Source organism: Mustela lutreola, chromosome 15 (genome assembly GCF_030435805.1).
Source record: "Mustela lutreola isolate mMusLut2 chromosome 15, mMusLut2.pri, whole genome shotgun sequence".
NCBI classification, from domain to species: Eukaryota; Metazoa; Chordata; class Mammalia; order Carnivora; family Mustelidae; genus Mustela; species Mustela lutreola.
The window spans coordinates 3,177,871-3,198,993 of record NC_081304.1 but is presented as its reverse complement, the minus strand read 5'-3'; the positions used below and the strand labels follow the sequence as shown (position 1 = coordinate 3,198,993).

The 21,123-nt window shown below is 55.5% G+C and overlaps 2 protein-coding genes across 4 annotated transcripts in view; both read right to left on the bottom strand.

Annotated features, from left to right (window-relative positions):
* Positions 1 to 808, bottom strand: part of USP36 (ubiquitin specific peptidase 36) — a 37,927-nt gene extending 37,119 nt beyond the window's left edge. The window contains exon 1 of one of the 2 annotated variants that reach the window (XM_059149374.1): positions 552 to 808. The gene's annotated coding sequence lies outside the window, so the exon portion shown is untranslated. The remainder of the gene's footprint in view (positions 1 to 551) is intronic. The other variant, XM_059149375.1, reaches the window with a different exon arrangement.
* Positions 809 to 7,925: 7,117 nt separating this feature from the next.
* TIMP2 (TIMP metallopeptidase inhibitor 2) overlaps positions 7,926 to 21,123 on the bottom strand; it is a 44,645-nt gene continuing 31,447 nt past the window's right edge. For both annotated transcript variants that reach the window (XM_059149398.1, XM_059149399.1), the window contains exons 2-5: positions 21,017 to 21,117; positions 18,783 to 18,891; positions 12,948 to 13,072; positions 7,926 to 10,832 (exon numbers count right to left, since the gene is read on the bottom strand). In XM_059149398.1, the coding sequence (XP_059005381.1) occupies positions 10,635 to 10,832; positions 12,948 to 13,072; positions 18,783 to 18,891; positions 21,017 to 21,117 (533 nt within the window). In that variant the 3' untranslated portion in view covers positions 7,926 to 10,634. The remainder of the gene's footprint in view (positions 10,833 to 12,947; positions 13,073 to 18,782; positions 18,892 to 21,016; positions 21,118 to 21,123) is intronic.

Below are 21,123 nucleotides of genomic sequence, written 5' to 3'. Positions count from 1 at the left end.
CAGCAGGGCCGCCCAGCAGAACAGGCTCCTCCAGATTTTGACTTAAGGCATTCCAGGGTTAGTCTGGGTCCTGCCCTGGTGATGCTTCCCTGGGCAACGGCTGTGCCCGAGACCGACAGAGACCACGGCCGTCCCCGATTCCCCGGGGCTCCTGGCTGGGGCAGCTCTATCCCCCACCACTGGTCGCGGTTTCCCGGGAACAGCAAAGAGCGCGCCTCCCCGACCCTGTCTGCAGAACCCCCAGCCCCTCGAGGACTGCGCAGCCCTGGGCCTTCCCTGCGGATCCTGAGTCCTTGCGGACCGCGCGCCCCTGACCTCGCCGTGGACCGCCGAACCACTCAGGGACCGCGCGCCCCTGACCTGCCCGCGGACCTCGGAGCCCTCGCAGACCCCGCGCCCCTGACCTGCCCGCGGACGCCCAAGCCTCTCCCGGACAGCACGGCCCCGACCCCCTCGCTAACGAAGTAGCCCCGGGCCCTCCCCACGGGCCCCCGAGCCCCTCGCGGCCGCGCGCCCGCCTCTGCCCCGGGGCGCCCCCCTGCAGGCCGCACCTTCCCGCGCCCCCGGCCCAGCCGAAGTCCTTCACCCGGCCGGACGCGCAGTCCCCCGTCGGCCTGCGCGCCGCCGACACCCGGCCCCAGCCTACCCGGCCCTCGGCGGGCCCGGCTGCAGGCCCGCGGCGCTGGCGTCTGCTCGGCCCGGGCCCCGCACGCGCACCATCCGGGCCTCGGCCGCCTCACACACGTGTCACGGCGACGCTTAAAGGCGCCGCGACCGGCGGCCCGCGCTGCGGGACTCGGAAGGTCGCGGCGGCTTTAAGAGACGGGGCTGGCCGCGTCCCCGCTCCCTGGGCCCGCCCACAGCCGTTCTACGTGGCCGCTACGTCACGCTGCTCCCCGCGGCCCCTCCAGCCTACGCGATGACGCCAACACGCAGAGCCGGAGTCGCCCCGCCCCCTGGGCCGGCGCCCAGCGCGTTCCCGGAGAGCACGTGAGGCGGCCGCTTCCGGGTCTGCGGCGGGTGTGCGGCGGGCGCAGCGTCGGAGCGCGGGCTCCTGGCGCGTGCCGCGGGTGGCGCGGGTGGCGCGGGGCTCGGCCTCCCTCTCCCGAGCCCTTTAGTGGCCTAGACGCGGACGGGGAGCGATGAGGGCAGCAGGGGAGGCCGAGCCGAGCTGTTGCGGTGAAGGGTGGGGGCGTAGGGGGATGTGGCCTTTGACTTCGGAAGTGTCCGGGCCGCGCGGGCGCTCGCGGTGCCCAGCCCCCTTGCGGACCGCGTGACGATGACCTGAGGCTGCCGGCGGCGTGCCGGCAAATGCGCGCCGCTCCTGCGGCGTTTCTGGGGCTGCTTTGCACCCAAACCGATCCTTCCCGACCTCCCGGGCTGGGGTGGGGGGAGGGGCGCGCCCCGAGCCCGACCCAGGCCCTGGTCTCAAACGACTGCCCCCAGACTACGACCGACCTCCTGCACACGACGCGGTCAGCCCGGCCTTTCCTGGGGGGGGGGGGTGTCTGGAGGGGGCGGGTGAGTTGCTGGGGGAGCCCGCGCCCCACACAGTCAGTCCCTGCGCTCGGGGCTGGGGATGGAGGGTGACAAGAGGTGTAACCCGGACAGGATTCACTCTGCACTTACGACGCGGGTGCTGGGGTCTTGCAAAAGCAAACGAACAGGAACAACACTGTAGGGGCCTGAGCCCCTGAGTCCGAGCCTTGTGAGAACCCTTAAAAGTTTAAGATGAAGATGTTCCCTGGGATGGGTTCTGGGCCCCATCACTGAATCAGTGAATCGTTGAAATCATTGAAACAATGATTCAAACAAAGACAGGTCTCACATCTGACACTATGTATCCGTCAGTGATGCGTGGTGTGAGGGCAGGTTGGAAGGGGCTGAGGACACGGGGGTTGATCCCAAAGCTGCCCAACCAATGAGCAGGTTGCTTTCTAGGCCTCCCTTTCCTTGTCTGTGGAGTAAAGGCGGTCCCCAGCAGGTCTTGAGAAAACTGAAGACAATTGCTTCCATTGCTGAGCTGATACTACGACTCCCATACCTAGTTGGTTGCCTTGCCAACATGATACGCTCCAATTCCCACGGCAAGCCTACGGAAAGATACTGTTCCCGTTTTACAGATGAAAAAACTGAGTGTGCACCATCCGTGCAAGCAAGCAGTGATGTGAGGATTTCGACGTGGGTTTGTCAGGCTCCCAAGTTCACACCCCTAGCCGAGCCCTCAGAGGAGCCCCCAAGTTCTGATGAGATGACAGAGGGGCCTCCAACCTGCCTGGGAGTGTAATCTGAGACCTAGACGTTGGGAGGAGCCTTTGGCCAGCCACAGTCCCACTCCCTCTTAGGATTCCCTCAAAGAAGCCTCAGAGCGGTACCTCAGGTACGTTCACGTGGGCCTTTCCTAAAGTGCTCAGTCTCAAATGCTACCAGAGAAATGCAAATTAAAACCACACCGGGGGGCCATTTCACACCCACTAGAAGAGCTAAAATTAAAAAGACTACATGTTGGAGAGAATGTGAAGCCAAGTAGACTCTGTAAGACGGCTGGGAGTATAAATGGTGCAAACATTTTGGAGGGAAAAGTTAGAGGTTTCCTGGAAGGAACAAACACCCCTGAGCCCATCCATGGCTATGGCTCTCACTACCCTAACTAGGCCTGTAGTCCAGTAAATGCCGCATGTGCACATACAGACCTGCCCCCCCACCCCAATCTTTGGAAAGGTGGGCCCAGGAAGGGCCTGCTGGTTGTCTCCCTGCAGGATTCACAGGCGCTTCAAACTCACCATGCCCAGAAACGGGGGCATCCCCCCACCTCCCCTAAGCTGCCTCTCTTTTTATGCCCTGTGCCCCCTTGGGCTGCTGTGCTAGAGTTCAGACCAGATCCTTGCCCTTCCAGGCTCCCTGGTGTCCAGGACTATCTGGCCACTGGGGGTCACTGAGAGACTGGAGGGCAAAGGACAAGAGAGGCAGGACCTTCCTCTCCCTCCTTCTCTGCTCCAACCAGAGAGGTGCACAGTGGTTCCAGCCTCCCGCCCTCTCCAAACCCTGCCCTCCATGGGCTCTGGTCGGGACGTGCTAACAGCTGCTGGTTGTCCTCTGGTCGGGCTGCCATCACGATGTAACCAAGCCCGGCATTAATCCCCCGTTTTAAAGGCTGTACAGAGTGGTTTCGGTGTTCTGATTGGACCCAGGGTGATACAGACCCTAACACCCACTTTCCTGGCCAAGAGCATCCTGGTCTCCTCTTTCCCTCACCCCAGGGTGCTGGGATCAAGCCCCACATCAGCCTCCCTGCTCAGCAGGAAGCCTGCTTCTCCCTCTCCCCCTCCCCCTGCTTGTGTTCCCTCTCTTGCTCTGTCTCTCTCTGTCAAATAAATAAAATAAAAATATATATGTATGTTCAAAAGGCCTACCCCCAAAACACTGTGTGCCTGTGAACCGTTCCCCATCCCCTGAAGCTGATGGGAAAGTCAAGCTCTCCTTAACCTGGTCTCTAACGGCCTCTTGCCTGCTTTTTTTTCCTCATCCCCCGCCACTCCCAGATCCTTTAGCAGAACTAAATCCAAATGCCCCCTAGGCCCTAATCAGGTAATCTCTGCTCCAGGCTCATGATGGTCTTTGGCCTAAATTCCCTTTCCTACTTGCCCTTTACAACCTCCTCAGGCACTACCTCTTCCAGGACGTCTTCCTGGATTTCTTCCATCCCTGCCTTTGGGGGCAGGTGTTGCCTTGGGCCTGCTGTACATTCCATTTACAGATTCAGTTGGAATGTTCTCTCGATTTCTCCCTCCCCTTGATGACTGGTAAAGGTCTCACAATATCTCACTCATCTGAGTGCTTTGCAGGTACCCAGTGCATAAATGTCTATGAACCCCAACCAAACAAAATGAAATGCCCAAGATGAGACAATGAATAATCTCTAAATCCAGAAGAAAAGTAGAGAAACACTGAAGGTAAAAGAATAAAAATAAAAGCTATAGCCAAAATGAATCAAATGAGAATTTATTTTAAGAAATAATGTACAATTAGGTGCTTGGGTGGCTCAGTCGGTTAAGTCACTGACTTCGGCTCAGGTCATGATCCTGGAGTCCCGGGATCGAGTCCCACATTGGGCTTCCAGCTCCATGGGGAGTCTGCTTCTCCCTCTGAACTTCTCTCCTCTCATGCTCTCTCTCTCTCTCAATCAAATAAAAAAAAAACTTTAAAAATTTTAAAAAAAGAAATAATTTACAATTAAACAATGAATCTTGGAACACTGAAAAAAATTTAAAAAAAAAAAAAAAGAAAGAATGTACATTAACAGATTAACAGTATCCGGAACTCACCTGTGACTGGCCAAAGACGTGTGCTAATTTCTGGAGAGATCCAACTCGCGTCTCTCACTGTAAATTAATAATTCTGACTTTTACATCAGTTGTTGTGAGTTCAGGTTCCTAGGAGTTGTTCTGGCTGGGCCTACACAACCCTAACAATTTCCGTGTTTCTAAACACTGCCAAATTAAGATCCAAACCCTTCTCAGGCTGCATTCACCAAGGAAAAGCCACACGGCAGATTGCCAGAGTCGTTGTAGACCTTCTCTCCTCGGACTATGGGTGGCCTGCTGTTGAATTTGGCCCACCAAGATCTTACTTTTTCATGAATGTGTTTGGTAGTTTGGCCAAAAAGTAGCCAACAGGCCTTAAATTCCTGTGCTGGTCCCTGGCCTGCCTCCTCCTTCCCTCCCAGGGCAGTTTTCTCTCTTAAAAACAAACAAACAAATGAAGTCCCCATCAACGTGCAGGTGTGCATTTTTGGTGTACATAGAAGTAGCTGTCCCCAACTGCTGACACCGAAACCCTGCTTGAATCTTCACTGTCCCCATTCTTATCCCACTGCCCTCAGGACGCCTCCCCTTCCTTGCCACGAACCCATCTCCCTCCCCCAAATTCACCCCCACCCCAGCCCCTCGCTTCATTCTTTCCTGTTTCGTTCCTTTCCTTAGGACCCGGGCATTGTTCTCTGTAACACAATGTGACTTCGCACAGCAGCGGTTACTCTGCTTTTGAAGCAAGGCATGTATCCATGTTTGGCTCAGGACTGATTCTATGCATTTTTCAAGAGTGTGCAAGACCTTCTCTTTTAAATCCCGGTACCACCTCGCATTGGTACCACCTCTGAGCTCCACCACCGCCCAGGGTTGCCCAGAGAGCAGGTTCTGTTAGACTGTCCCTTGCTGTGTCTGGGCCTGCCTGGGAAGGAGGTGGGTCCAGGCCCAGGGGACCCAGGCCAGAAGCTGCCTGTAGTGAGTTCAACAGTGACTAATTCTCTCCAGAGTCTGGAAGAGGAGGTGCCAGGTGTCACTCCTAAGCCAGAGGCTGAGCATCTGCCAGGCATCCCTCCCTCCTCTTTCTGGCTGAAAAGGAAGGACCCTGAGGCTTCAGAAGGTGGGGGGGACAAGAGGGCAAGAGCCCAGGTCCCGGAATCGGACGCGGAAGGTCACCCAGAAGACATCCCCACTGGTCTTGGCAAAAAATGCCCTGGGATGCTGGGCTTGCTACGGCACCCGGCATCTCTGTGGCTGGTATACTTTTGTTTCCAGATCATAGGAAGTCATAAGTCTTTTGGGCCCTGGGCGTTGTGGGCTGCTGCATCCAGTGCCAAGCCCCAGCGTCTGCATTGGGAGAGCGGGGGCGTGGGGGGATCAATGCACCTGGTGTGCCTGGGGAAGGTGTTCTACAATGACGGGAGCCACCACACCCTGGTTTTCTCGGGGCAGTCCTGGTTTACGCCTATTGACCCCCTCTTGGAAAGCACCCTCCTTCTCTCTCTAAAGTGTCCCTGTTGGTCCCAGCCCCAGTGCTTACTGGCCGGGTGCCCAGGAAACTGACCTCTCCAGGCCTCAGACTCTTTATTGACCAACGAAGAGAGATGAGGACACAGACTTCGCAGAATTGGCAAGTGTCACCCAGGATAATGGATTTGAAGCCCTTGATGCCAGTCCTGACATGGACTAAACTTGAGCTTTGACTGAGGTTACTATCATTAGAATGATTTGCTAAGCAGTCGCCCATGGGGGTTTAGCATCAGCGTCTCCAGAGCCTGGGGAGAGGTTGTGAACAGGAAAGGGGCAGAGCATGTATGCCAGAGTCCCACTGCGGGCCTGGAGCCGCTCTCCTGCAGGAGGCCTGCGTCCGGGGTCGGTGTCTGGGAACTCGGATTTCCGGAGGGATCCCCCATTCTCTGGTAAGAACAGATCCAGGGGAACCTGCCCTGTTCAGTCGGTGGAGTGTGTGACTTTTAATCTCAGGGTTGTGATTTTGAACCCCATGGTGGGTGTGAAGCCTTCTTAAGAAAACAAGAAAAGACAACAAAAAGGATCCTGTGTCTCAAATGTTCGTTTATGCAGAACACCTGCTTTCCTTCTGGGAGGCTGGAATTCTGCTACACACCATGCAGAGGATCCCTGCATGACTGGCACCCAGTAAACACCCCCGGGGCTAGGTCTCTATTGAGACTCCCTGGCTGGAATCTTACACCTGGAGCTCCCCTCCCCACTGCCCCCCTACAAACTTTGCTTGAAGGGGTAAAGCCAAACATCCTGAGTGGGACAACAATAAACGGTAAGCTTTGGGCTTTCCTTCTGGGTCCCGTATGCAGCCTTGCCTCTGCATCAAATCTTGGATCCCATCCTCAAGCCCACTCGAGCATTCTCTGCATTGCCCCCCACCGGCCACCCGCCGTTCAGCCAGCTCAGATCGGGATTCCTCTCCATCATCATCATGGAATGAAAAACGGATCCAGTCGGGGTTCTGAATGTCTTTTTTCTCTCCCAGTTTGTTTCCCAAAGGAGAAAATCTGCTAGCAGAGCTGACGGTTTCCCCAAATCAAAGGGCTGCCTTTCACGGCGAATGACTCACAGCAACCGAGCGAGGCAAGGCGAGCTGTGGGTCAGCTCTGAGCTCGAACCCGAGACTAAAGATAGAACCTGTTCATAAAGTTTCAAATCTGTGGTAACGGCAAGCTGTCCATAAAAAAAACTGACCCTGATAAAACATCTATAGCTCCACAGTTTGGTTGTTGAGTTGGATCAGGGGAAAGCTAGCGGTGTTCAAACTTCTAGAGGTTTTAACCAGGCCTGGTGGCTGGCCCCGGGACCCTCCACGTTGGATCCTAGGATGTCTGTTGGAGGTTCGGACCCGAGTCCCCATGCACATTCCTTTCCACAGGATGAGCGAGGCTGGGGGGGGGGGGAAGAATAGCGTCTGGAGACCCCCCAACAGTCTGCCCAGCCCGCATGTGGGTCCTCAAACCCACTCAAAATTGTTTGCAAGGACAGAGAAAGCTCAGATAATAAGCAGGTCATGGGAGCGTGGAGTTCGTCAGATCATTCTCTGCATTTTTTTGGTTTGTTTAAAAATTTCCATAATGAGAAGTGTTTCGAAGAAGTCACATTTGACCTAAATTATATATGTAAATATGTAAAAATATGTACCCAAAATATATATGTAAATATGAAAAAGAAAGTACATGGGTGGCTGCCATCTGGTGGGTTGTCTGCTAGGATGGAACCTGCAGCTCCGGAGGGGCACGAATGTCGGGGAAGGTCATTAGCACGACACGTTCAAGTTTAACTTATGATGGGGCCGTCTTTCCTAGCTTAAGAGGCAGATGGGGAGGGGAGGGAAAACCTGCAGAAAAGAGAGCCTTCGGAGCCACTGCCATGCATGGCCCTCGTTAGGATCCTGATGCAAGCCAATGGACCATAAAAAAGCATCGAAGAGACCATGGGAGATGTCTGAACACTGACTAGATACCAACGGGCCTCTCTTTCTCTGGGGGACACACGTCCACCTCCACAGGACAGGTTCCTTCGGAGGTGTTTGGTTGCTAGGCTAGGAAGCAGTGGCTCCCAGCATCAGACAGAGCTACAGAGACAGAGCCAACGTTCTTGATAATACTGTTTATTGTCCATTGACAGAGCGATCATTCAAGAATGATACAAAGTATCAGAGACATGCACAGTCTGCTTGTCAACGTTCAACAGCTCTCACGTGTTCCCAGCACAGGAAGGTCTCAGACTTCGTATTCCAGCAAAAACGCATTGCCCAAAAGTTAAAAAAAAAAAAAAAAAAAAACCCAAAACGAAACAAAACAAAACCAAACCCAAGCAAAAACAAACACAAACAAAGCTTTAAATTATGGCAGCAAGTCCGATATTTCTTAATACTTATCAAGCAAAGGTTTGAAAATAACTACAATGTAAACTTCACTTTCAATATTTTGAGTTGCTTGCATGGAGACAAGAACGGAAGGAGGAACGGGCAGTGCATAGAACAGAACATAAATTAAAGGATGCCGAATGGAGAGCCTTCTTCAACTACACGCACGCTGTAATTGTTGACTCTGATGGTATTTGAGTGGCTTTGTCTCTCGGCTGCCACTGGGCACTTCCTCTTGCATTTTTTGTTTCTGTTTTTGTTTTCTGCTCAGCGTGGCTAGAAGACCAATGTGTGTGGACTGAGTATAAAGGCCATCTTTTTAGAACCAACCAACTCAAAGATACTTTACTCTGTAATGATTTGAACCAGAGAACAAAAGGCAGCAGCTGGAAGAAAGCAACCACACTCAAAGAAGGAAAGAAAAGAGCTGAAGGCATGCACCACCGTAGGCTAGCTAGCACGCCATGCTTTCCATTCTGGGTCAAAAGCTTCCACGATGCAGAAACCTTAAAAAAAAAAAAAGTGCAAGGCTAACACCTACCAAGGGTAATAAAAGACACAGCACAGGAATGATTACAACTGATGTCAGAAACAAACCGAAACATTTAAAAAATCAGCAGAAACAGGAGTAAATGTTACATATGATAACACCATACAGGAAGCAAACGGGAGGGGTGTTCTATTGATTGGAGGGGTCTGGTGTTTTTGTATATACTGAAATCACATGGACTGGTCCATTATGACATCTTACAAACTTTCTATCACTGTACAGCATGAAAGTACCCTCGATTCAGGGGCTGATCCCTGGCTATCCCCCTAGTCTGCCCTAGAAAGGGAAGTCATCAAAAATCTGTGCTGACCGGGTCCCGGCAGGCATGGGGGGCTACACGCCATGTGGGGGTCAGGGGTCTTACGGGTGGTTTGGGGTCACCGCAGACTAGAGCAATGCTTAGAACATGGTGACTCGAAGTGTTCTGCAGGAGGAGGGTGCACAGGCGGACACACATGGGTCACCGCGTGTGCGTGTGCTCGCGTCGGTGTGTTTGCCTAATTTGCATGAAAAACTCAGAACAGTTTATACCGTACACAAGTCGGAAGAAAAGAAGACTTTTTGCTGAGTGATTTTTGCCTGCATTAACCCCCAATTTACTGGCAGCAGAAAGCTGTGCTTGGGGAACAGGTTCTCCAGTCCCCTAGGACGCTTCTTTTTTTTTTTTTTTTTGGACCGAGAGATGGAATATCAGAAACCTAAGTGGAGGCGTACGGCTGGGATTTGGGTTCACAGATTATCTGAGAATTCATCTTTAGGAAAATGAGATGTTGGCCGCAGTGATTCCAGAGGCCTGGAAAGAGATTCACTGACCCCCCCCCCCCACCTCCCCAATTTCTCCCTTCCTGGGTAAGACTTCACAACATGCCCAGCTACTTTCACTCCCAGAAATCACGCCCAGCACAGTGACTGACTGTCTTTGTGGAGGGGGTCACGGTAAGGCTGTGGCACCAGGTGCATTGGGGGACACAGCACAGCCTAGTTTTTCGATGTCTTCAGGATGTGCAAACAGAACACAGCCAGCCTGTGCTACCGGCTACACACAACCCCGTGCAAAACCAATGTGTGCGACTCAGCTGGGTGCCCGATGCCAGGAGGAGGAGAAGGAAGAGGAGGAGGGAGCCAGACTGACTTCAGAAGCCCGGGAGTATATGGCAAGGGGAGCCAAGTGTCCCCCCAAAACGTCCGCCCTCAGGGCAGAATGCCATGGACTCCCCCAGAGTTGGGGTGTGTGGTGCGGGGAATGAAAAGGATTTGGATGAAGGGGAAGCTTGTCGCCCGCATCGTACCAGGCCCTGGAGCCTGGCTCCCATTGTGGATTCATGGAGTTAACTGGGGCTTCTTCAGGAGTGAGCCACTGGTCCAGGACTGTATTTACGGGGGTCACAGGTACTGGGAGCCCGTGACGGGCACAGAGGAGACAGGGGCACTTGCAAGGGGTGGGGACTGCTGCCTTAGGGCCAGAGGTGTGGAAGCTGCAGGAAGCGAGGGACATGCCCCTCTCGAGACGAAAGGGACCTGGTAGGCCTGCTACACAGTCTCGCAACGACCCTCAAAACGTTTCTGCAAAACGCACATTCCAGGCTCTGCCCTGACCAGGCCTGGGGGACTCCTACGTACGGGACACCCACTCCGTGTTTGTGACGGTGCCAGGGCTGGGCCCGTGCGGCCTGCCGTGCCTGCACCCAAGGATGCCCAGGCTGGCAGACGGGGTGTGGGACCACGACCACTTTTAAAAGGGAAACGGGGGCGGGAGGAGACACACTAATTTAGACCCACTTGGATGACTGTTTTATTCATGCTGTTTCCGGGAAGGATGTCAGAGCTGGACCAGTCTAAACTCTTGGAGGCTTTTCCGTTGGCCAGAGGGGTGCTGTTGGCCTGCTTATGGGTCCTCAATATCGAGAAACTCCTGCTTGGGGGGCGCCGCCCCGCGGTACCACGCACAGGAGCCGTCACTTCTCTTGATGCAGGCGAAGAACTTGGCCTGGTGCCCGTTGATGTTCTTCTCCGTGACCCAGTCCATCCAGAGGCACTCGTCCGGCGACGAGATGTAGCAGGGAATCATGGGGCAGCGCGTGATCTAGGAAGAGGGACACGGAGGCAGACCCGGTCAGGGACCGGGGCCCCACGCAAGGGAGCATTTCCAGAACCCAGCCACGAGCCCAGCAATGATGTTCAAGGGCAGTTGGTCGAGAATGGATGACCACCTGAGCCCAGCGGCGGGGGAGGAAGTGGGAGCTCTAGTTGAACCTGCTCCATCAGCAGCCTCTCCTGAGTTCCCCCAGACTCCAAACAGCAGCAGGCAGCCCACCTGGGCGCGGGGGAAGGGGCCTGGGGTGACCCTCAGGCACTGCCCCCACACACCCCCCCCCGCAGCTGTAGGTGCCCCCTCTGCTTTGGGCCGTCTTGTCTACCATATCTGGGCATGCCACAAAGGCCTCAGCGGAGCGCCACCCTCCTGGGAGGAAAAGACAACCACAGAGGCTCCCAAATTTCCCAGAGCTAGGCTCCAGTCACATAAAAAGGACAGCATCTTCCTCGGAAGCATGCTTAGGCCTTGAGGGGATCGGGAGTCCGCAAGACAAGACGGAAAGGGAAGAACTCCGTTTTGTTTTGTTATTTTAAAATTTAAATTAAACTAATTAACATTAGTCTCCAAGGCAGAGGTCAGTGATTCATCACTCTTATGTAACACCCAGTGCTCATTACATCACTGGCCCTGCTTAGGGCCCCGCACCCACTCGCCCCCTCCCTTCCCCCCCCTCGCCTCCAGCTACCCTCAGGCTCTTTCCTGTGGTTAGGAGTCTCTGATGGTTTGTCTCCCTCTCTGGTTTCATCTTGCTCTGTTTTCCCCTCCCTTCCCCTACGCTCCTCTGTTTTGTTTGCTAAGTTCCGCAGACCAGTGAGATCATCCATAACTGTCTTTCTCTGACTTATTTCGCTGGGCAGGACACCCTCGCCACCGGTCCATCCACGTCATAGCAGGCGGCAAGGCCGCGTTTGTTTTGATGCTAAAGGACTCAGTTTTGAGTTCCTGTTGGCCGTGGAGCCGTGTGCTCCCCGGACCCCAAGCTGTAGGTCCGGAGTCCCACTCCAGAGGAGCCAAGGGACCGGCTGGCAACGATGCGGCAGCACAAGCAACAGCGCTCCCGGGCAAGAGGCGAGGCCGGCAGCCTTCCGGCCCCGGCCCCACATCCGGCGGCAGAGGGGCCCTGGCACCTGGCGGGGCTTCCTGTGCTGGGGCTGAAGGCACAGGCGGCGGGCTGGAGGGCAGGGGCGGGAGAGGACCCAAGCGGGGGGCCAGGGAGATCTCACGGTCTACGGCAGCACTTAGCACTATACGTGAGCCCTGCTCTGGCTGTGTCTAGCCCCAACTCTGGGCTGTCTTTTTTCTTTTTTAAGATTTTTTTATTTTAAGATTTTATTTATTTATTTGACAGACAGAGATCACAAGTGGGCAGAGAGGCAGGCAGAGAGAGGAAGGGAAGCAAGCTCCCCGCTGAGCAGAGAGCCCGATGCGGGGCTCAATCCCAGAACCCTGGGATCATGACCCGAGCCGAAGGCAGAGGCTTTAACTCACTGAGCCACCCAGGTGCCCCTTTTTTAAAAGATTTTACTTATTGATTTGGGGTGGGCATGGGCAGGGGGTAGGGGGCAGAGGGACAGACTCCCTCCTAAGCAGGGAGCCCCATGAAGGCCTTGATCTCAGGACCCCGAGATCATGACCTGAGCTGAAGGCAGATGCTCAAGCAACTGAAATACCCAGGCGCCCCCTGAGCTGCTTTTAAGAAGGGGACAGGGTGTCAGGGTTCTCCATGGTCCCAGTGCATGGAAACGGCTGGGGTGTTCTTTCCTAAGGCACTCCAGTCTTTGCACTGGTACGTCCCCAGAAAACACTCATGGCATCCTGTTCTCCCCACAAAATTCCTCCCCCTGGGAGGCTCTCCTTCCCAGAAGCTACAGGCCATGTGGCAAGATTGCAGGGGCTTCTCAGATATCCTTCTGCAGGGGGCACGCCTCAGGGCTCTTTCCCTGGCCAGACAGCCTCATTGGTGGAGAGGCCGTACCTCCCCAGAGCCCTGTTCTAAGGACCCCGTGGATGGAGAGGGTCTGGCAAGCCAGGGATCAAAGCCTGGCAGTCTCCCTGGAGATGGAGGCTCGACGGAAAGCCCAGAAGGAGGCGGCAGCGGCTTACCTTGCACTCACAGCCCATCTGGTACCTGTGGTTCAGGCTCTTCTTCTGGGTAGTACTCAGGGTGTCCCAGGGCACGATGAAGTCACACAGGGTGATATGCATCTTGCCGTTCCCCTCGGCCTTTCCTGAGGAGACAGAGGTCCTCGAGCTCAGGGCAGGCTACGGGTCCTCCTTCTCCCGCCGCCCCTGGCACCCGCGTGTGGCTTGGGCACGTGCAGCCTTGCTGCTCACAGTCCTGAGTGTTGCGGGCTGAGCTGCAGCCTCCCCGAAAGCCCCGTGTGGGAGCCCGACCCCCAGCACCTCAGAGATGTGCCTGTGTTTGCAGCTGGGTCTTTCGTGAGTTCGGTGAGATCACACGGGAGGGGACCCACATCCGATAAGAAAAGGCTCCTCATAAGACGAGATCAGGACCCAGAGAGGTGCAGAGGGACAAGCCCTGCGGCCACGGGGAGGAGACGGCCATCTGCGAGCCCAGGAGCCAGGCTTCGGGAGAACCAGCACTGCCCACGCCGGATGCCCGACCCCCAGCCCCGGGGCCTGCTGGCGGGAATCGATCCCCGGCCCGTGGTGCGAGCTGATGGATACACCGTGGACCATCTGTGTGGAGCAAAACGAACACCCAGAGCCCTCTGCAGACCCAAGAAAGGACAAAGGAAAAAAACCTCCGGTTTTCATTACAGCGAACACTCAGACGCGTTTCCTTCCCATACTCTTTCACACGCGTGTGTTCGCACGAAAGAGATCACACTGCGTGTAGATCATGCCGTTTCCTGTCTTATTTCTCACACGCATGTCCTCCATTTGACGTTGACCTTGTCTGGGTTTTTTCCACCAAGCAAAAACATGGAATTCTATAAAATTGGAAATCGACCCCAAATTCCCTTCATGGTGGGGGGATGGGGGGGATGTGGCACCGTTTGTCTTTTTGACCTCAGGCTCCTGATTCCACTCCCTGTGGACCTTTCTGCCACCAGTCCAAGCTCCCGCCTAGAGCAGGATGGGCAAGGACATGGAGATGCGGTGCAAACTGGCATCTTCCACGGGCCTGGCTGTGGGGCTCCTGCCGACCCTAGATGTCGCATATAAATGACAGAGCCTCTCAGAACACTCAAAGAACACCTTTTCCGTACAGGTACAGTTATTAGGACTTGGTTGGGCACAAACGATGTGAAAATCTGTTACAACATCTTCGTACATCTGCCTTGGAAAAACACCCAGTCTTTCTTGGAGAGAAAAACAGGAATTAATTAAAATTTGTAACTGAGGGTTGTAGGTTTCTTTTTCCCTTGGGAGGAGAGGACTGCAGAAGAAAATTACAGTTCTGAACATGAGCGTCTCCTGGTGCCCAGCTCAACATGTGAACTTGAGTCATCAGCCCAAGAGGAGGTGGGCTGCCTCGGGCCATGTGGTCACTCCTGGGGCCGCTGCCAGCCAGGCTGAGTGGTTTACTGTGCCCCGTGATTTCTGGGTGGCCCATACCGACTCCAGGACAACAAGATGGAGAGCGTGTGCTCAGAAAGTAAACACCAGATTTGACCCAGAGCCATCCGACCAAGCTGGGGAAAGTAGTCAGCTCAGCGAGGGCCCCCTGTGCCAGGTATGCTGGCCCCTGCTGGATTTGCCTTTTATGGATCTTAGACTCCACGACCAGTTAGGAAACCCAGATGTGCCCCGTCACTTGCTTGCTCCCCGCATTAAAGGCGGAACAGTGGAAGTGGATAGACACATAGTTACAAGCAGGTGTATCTTCAAACAAAATGTATCTTCTTCGTTTTTATTATAAGCAGAGCCACAGATTGGATGGTTTCGGTTGTAGCAAGCCTAGAGGAGGTGGGTTCCAGTTACTGGAACTGTCTTCTTGTTCAGACTGGGGACAATTTAATGGACCCGTGTGAAGGAACAGCCCACGACACGTCCATGTCACGTGACGCTGCCACATCTCTGATGGCAGATATAAATGAGTGAACTTCCACGAGAAGGTCGACGTTCTCAGAGTAACTGAGTAACAGAGATGATCAGCCTCTCTGCTTTCGACTCACGACGCCTCATTTGGACACAGAAACCTCTTCCTTCCAGAAAAGAGGCTGAATAAAATAGATAAAAAGACTCTCCTACCACGTCCCCCGAAATAACACAAAGCAACCTCTCAAGAGAGTCGCTGCCAGGCTGCCGCGTGCAGCCTCTGCCCTCGGCTCTCGTTCCGGACCCACACTTTCTAAGCAGCCACGCGGCTTCCTCACGTGCCTCGTGGTCAGTGGGACAGGGACGGACGTGAGCCACATACACAGCAGAGACTGCACGCCAGGGTTTCTGGCTGCTGGACATAACCCAGCTTCCTGGCCATCCAGGCCATCCCCCCTGCTGTCCAGACGGTCCATCTCAGGGAATAAAGGGCGATGCCAAGGTCCTCAGAATCTCTGGGCAAGAGGCAGGACTGACTGACCATGAAAGGCCCCAGGAGATGACCACGATGTCCGGCGGTACCTCGGTAAGGAAGGCGACTGACCGCACCTGCTGGGGCTCAGCCCCCCTTAGTGTGTGCCGACCCACCACTCGGCACCTCTGTGATGAAAGGTCTGCCTCCGACCCAGGGCAGGGAAGGTTCTTGTTGGATGTCAGCTCCCAGCACTGGCTTTCCACTGGCCCTTCCTGGGCAGCTTCAGAAACATTGATGCCCAGGCCGCCCCCCTGAAGGGCCTGCTTGGAACTGCTCTACGGTGCCACCTGAGGTTTAGGACTTCTAACAGATTCCCGAAGAAATTCCAACAGGCTGTGAAGGCAGAAGTCTGCTGGCTCAGATGCTGGGGAGGCAAGATGGCTAAAACCTTGATCTCATGAGCGAGGAAGCAGAGTGTCACAGACCTGGGAGTCAGGAAGACACGTCCGGCAGTGTGGCCCAGGCACAGGAGTGCCGAGAAATGCCTAGCCACTGGCTCCTCCTGGGAGAAAGAGCTCCAGCACCCGGCACCTGCCTGAGTCTGTGTGGCAGACGCTTGCGCCCTGATTTCAAAGTACCAACGAGACATCAACCAGAATTTTTAACAATTGACGTGAGAAAGTGGGTCCAGACACACACCACCAGACCTGGGGCACATTGTCTATCTCTCTATTCTGTTTTCCTCATCTGTAAAATGGGGACCACATAACATGACCTTGGTTGTAAGAGATGGTAAGGATCAAAGGGAGTCCACACGAGAAGCTTTCAGAGGCCATCAGGACCAGGGAGACGGCGATCCTCGTCTATTAACAGGGAGACTGCGAAGCCTGTTGCATGAACCCAGACCTGGGTCACCTTCCCTTCCCAGGAGCCCCCCCCCAGAAGACCCAGCCGGGCCCGCCTGCCTTCCGCACGTGCTTCTACAGCTCTGCAGTCTGCTCGGCTGCCTCTAGAGGGCGGTGTGAGGAGCCGGAGAAGGCCCACGAGGTGCCGCTTTCGAAGGGTTATTCCCTGGAGACCAGCACAAAGCCTGGAGCTGAAAACCGGAAGCCGTTGATTTCCTAGGGCAACAAGTTCCCCCGAACCATGGGAGGTCTCGTCTCCTTTCCCTTCTCTCTACAGCTTATCTTTCTGACCATAAAAGCAACGGATGTTATTTGTAAGATTTTGCAAATACAGGGACGTATCAAGAGGAGATAACACTGACGCTCGCTGCCCATTCCTGGCACATGCGGACCTGGTCCTCTCACAGCCCTCCCCGGGCACCTGCACCCCCCGCGCCCCGTGTTCCCTGCACCTGCCTGCCTCGCCCTTCCCTGGTGTCACGGTGAAAGCACCATCAGGAAGGTCCCTGCTTCGTGATTCTGTCCCCATACCTGTCTCTCTGGTCAACTTTGTTTTTCTTTCTGTAAAAATAGTAGACACTGCAAATGTAAAATGGTGCAGCTGCTTTGGAAAACAGTCTGGCAGCTCCTCAAATGATTAAACATAGTCACCATATGCCCTGAAATTCTACTCCTACGCATCAGCCCGAGAGGGACGCAAACAGCCACGCGAACGCTTGCTGATCAGCGCTGACAGCCGCGGCGTGCATGTGAGCCCGAGGGTGGAAACAACCCCAGGGTCCATCAGATGACGGATGCGGGGACACACTGTGGTCTGCTCAAAGACATAGTATTCGAGCATAAAAGGGAGAGAAGTTCTGATTCACGTTACAATGTGGATGAACTTTAAATAATGTCACACTGAATGCAGTGCTGAGTGAGGGGCGTCAGACACAGGACCGCAGAGTCCACGCTTCCATTCACAGGCTTCTGAAATAGGGAAACCCACGGAACCAAAGAAGAAAGAGACAGGAGCGTTTTGGGGCTGGGGGGTGGGGAGTGGGGGCTGGGGAGGCAGAACAGCAGAAGAGTCGGGGTTCTCCAACGGTGGCCATAGTCGCAAGCTGCACGGATTACCCAAACCACTGAAAGACGCCATTTAAAGGGGCGAATGGTACGCTGTGTGAGTTACAGTCAATAAAAGCTCATAAGAAAACATTTAGAAAAGTCAGAAGTGCTCATTAAAGAAGAAAAAAGAATCTCCCACCCTCCCCAAGGAGAGGGACAGACGTCTCAATGGAGTAACAAACCAGGGACCCAGATGCCAGGCACAAGCATTTTAAGGGAGGGAGGGGGTGTTACCCAAGGAGAGGTGACAGCCGTGTCCTCTGCCCCACTCACTCCCCACTGCATCTCCCCCCTGGCAGGGACCCCCATGCATACAGCGTAGCTAGCCGGGGTCAGTGCCAAATCCTCCGGATCCTTGGATCTTTGCACCTGCTGCCTGAGACGGTCTCCCCCCTCCTGAGCATTTGCTCACTGCTCACAGCACTCCCACCCCCAAAAACCCTGTCTTATTTTCTCTCGTTTCTTCTCCTGCCCCCACAGTGGGAGCCTGTGTGCACTTCCCTCCGGGAGAGCCCCTCCTGAACTCCCGTCACACAGGGCACAGGGCAAGGCATCTAGTAGGCACCTGCCTAGTATGTTTTTTTTTTTCTAAGATTTTTTAAAAGATTTTATTTATTTATTTGACAGGCAGAGATCACACATAGACAAAGAGGCAGACAGAGAGAGGGGGGAAGCAGGCTCCCCACTGAGCAGAGAGCCCAATGCGGAGCTTAATCCCAGGACCCTGGGATCATGACCTGAGCCGAAGGCAGAGGCTTAACCCACTGAGCCACGCAGGCGCTCCATTTTTAAAGACAGAGAGAGAGAGCACAAGTAGGCAGAGCAGCAGGAAGAGGGAGAGGGAGAAGCCGGCTCTCTGCTAAGCAGGGAGCCAGAAGTAGGCTCTATCCTAGGACCCCGCTTAGCCGACTAAGCCACCCAGCACCCCTGTGTGTTGATTTTTTAAATATTCTCAGTGGATGGGGGGAAAAAGTACAAATCATCCAAACAGAAGAAACCCCCCAAGTCACAGAGACTCGGATTCAGAATGTATTTTTATGATTAAACTCGGACTGTATAACAAAACATGACAGATGCGAGGCGCTGCCCCTCCACGCCCCCATCTCCCCCCACGCTGTAAGCCGGAGCCTGCTTCTCTAGGGAGCAGCTCCACATCTGGCTCAGGCCTCCCTTTCAGGAATAAAACGCGAAAATTCTCACCACTTGATGTCCACCCGACCGCCTGTCTCCCGTGGATACTGGTTTACTGTGTTTCCCCATCAAGTCACACGAGTTCCACTGTGGTGGGGGCCCGGGCAGGCGAGAACGCACCAGGACGTCTCGGATGGAAAGAAGCAGGGGAGCCCGGAGACTTCCCAAGAGCCTTACGGGCTCAGGGCTCCCCCCGCGCCACAGCCTTGGAGGCCAGTCCCCACGAACGAGCCCCATGCCTAGCCACACACCCACCTGCAATAAGATACTCCTTCTTCCCTCCGACGTCCAGCGAGACCCCACACACGGCGGAGGAAGGGGCCGTGTAGATGAACTCGATGTCCTTGTCGGGGCCTTTGAACATCTGCAAGGGCCAAGATGAGCTGTGAGCGGAGATGGCCGGAACCCCGAACGCGCCGACCTGCCCCCGGGAGACCCCCGGCGTGGGGAAGGGGTACAGAAGGAATGCAGAAGCTGGACGAGAAGGCAGCCATTCCCACTGCAGAGTGATGCTCTGGAGACGCTTGTCACGTAGTGTGGCAGCTGTCACGAGGCTGGGCACAGCGGGGTCCCCTGGAGGATCCCATCTCTGACACCACACGGGCTCTCCCTCCCCCTGGCGAGGTCGAGGGTGTACATCCAGGTAACTCTGACCCATCGTGGGGGACCACCGCTTCTGTGGAATCCCACAACTCTGACCGAGCATCGGCTACCTGACGGGAGAGGCACCCTCGCCTCCATGGCCTTGGACAGGACTCCGCGGGCCAACGGGGCCTGATGTCCCAGCTGCTGATCTACTGGGGACAAGCCTGCTGCCCGGAGGTGGGTGCACTGTTCCAAGAGCCTGGCAGGCAGTGAGACTGCCACAGCCAGGGGTTCCTGCTGCCCCACCGGGTGGGGACAGTGACAGGCGGGGGATGTGAGTGTGCACGGAGGCTGGCCCTCTGCCCCGGCCACGGGGGCGCCGGGGGCGGGAGGCGGTGGAAAGGGGAAAGCACACACGTGCTCCGGGACCACACAACACGGGACGCAGGGCACATGTGCCCTAGGGCTTCGCTCGTCCGCTGGAACCTTGCCGTGCCTAAGCCAAGGTCACTAGCGTGGGCTTTGGAGGGGAGGGGGTTGTTTCGAATAAGCAGACCCCAACGCAACGGGGTCATCTCAATGGCACAATAAACCAGCCTTGCGAGAGCTCAGTCCGCCCCGCCCCCGGAAAGGGGAGGCCGATGGGGACAACGGGCTCTGCTAAATGACGTCTCCCGCCGAGGGCCAGAACGCTCTCTGGGGCTAACACCTGCCTTTTCAGGACGCCTCGATGAGGTCACAAGAACAGAGGCGTTCTCTCTCCCTTTCACAGAGACTCAGGCCCCGAGAGAGGCCACCCCTCGAACGGCACGGATGCAACGAGTCAGCGTCTCGTTGACCTGGTAACATTCACTGCCCGTGGATGCTTCTTTTTGTGACGAAATGAAAAACAGACAGCGACAACTCCTGCGGACAGCGCTGGCCCTCCAGTCAGAAGCTAGGACGTCCCTCTCTGCCGCAGACCAAGTTAGTGACCGATGACAACGACCACTTTCCTCCAGGGCCGGCCCCATCCTTCCTGCCTCTCCCATCCCGTCTCTGCGCAAACTCCCCACGTCTCCTTGCCACACGCCCTGACACGAGCACCATCCTGAGAAAACGGACCCCACCGGCTGCCCTCAGTCGGCAGCCTCCACGCCTCCGGTCCCTTTCTCACCCGGCGGAACCCCCCACCTCTGGCCAGGCTGTGGTCTCCAAGTCTTCCCCCACCCACATCCTCTTTCGAGAAGCCGGCCCCCACCACACCTGCCCACAGGACTCCTCCCTCTCAGGATCTGAAGCTGACCACGCAACACTCAAGCCTCCAGCACTGTCTGGGGGCGTGAGGGGTCCCAGACGCAGTGGCCAAGCTCTCTTGCCTTCGCGAACCTCGCGCTATGGACGGGCACCTGTGGAACGTTCCACAGCAGCTCTGGACAGTTCTGCAAGGACGCTGAGCCTCGGGGCGCCTGGGTGGCTCAGTGGGTTAAAGCCTCTGCTTTCGGCTCAGGTCAAGGTCCCAGGGTCCTGGGATCGAGCCCCACATCGGGCTCTCTGCTCAGTGGGGAGCCTGCTTCCTCCTCTCTCCCTGCCTGCCTCTCTGCCTACTTGTGATCTCTGTCTGTCAAATAAATAAATAAAATCTTAAAAAAAAGAAAAAAAAAAGGACACTGAGCCTTTGCCACACGCTTACTGTCCACCAAAGTGAAGAGAACGCATTTCTGACACAGCCCAGTCAAAGCGCGCATCCACAGGGCTCTGCAGGCATTTACAGATTAAGGAAAATCCAAGTGACTTGCATCTGCCCCGGAGAAGACAAGACACCTCCCCAGGGTCTCCCACCTCCAGGGGATGCCCCCCCACCCCAGCTCCTGACCCTCTCACAGCTCTGCCCAGCAGGACAACCCTGCGACGGCCCCCCTTACCTTGATCTGCTTGATCTCATACTGAATCCGTTTGATGGGGTTTCCGTAGATGTCATTCCCAGAATCCACCTCCTTCGCACTGACCGCTTTCGCCCTGATCACTGCAA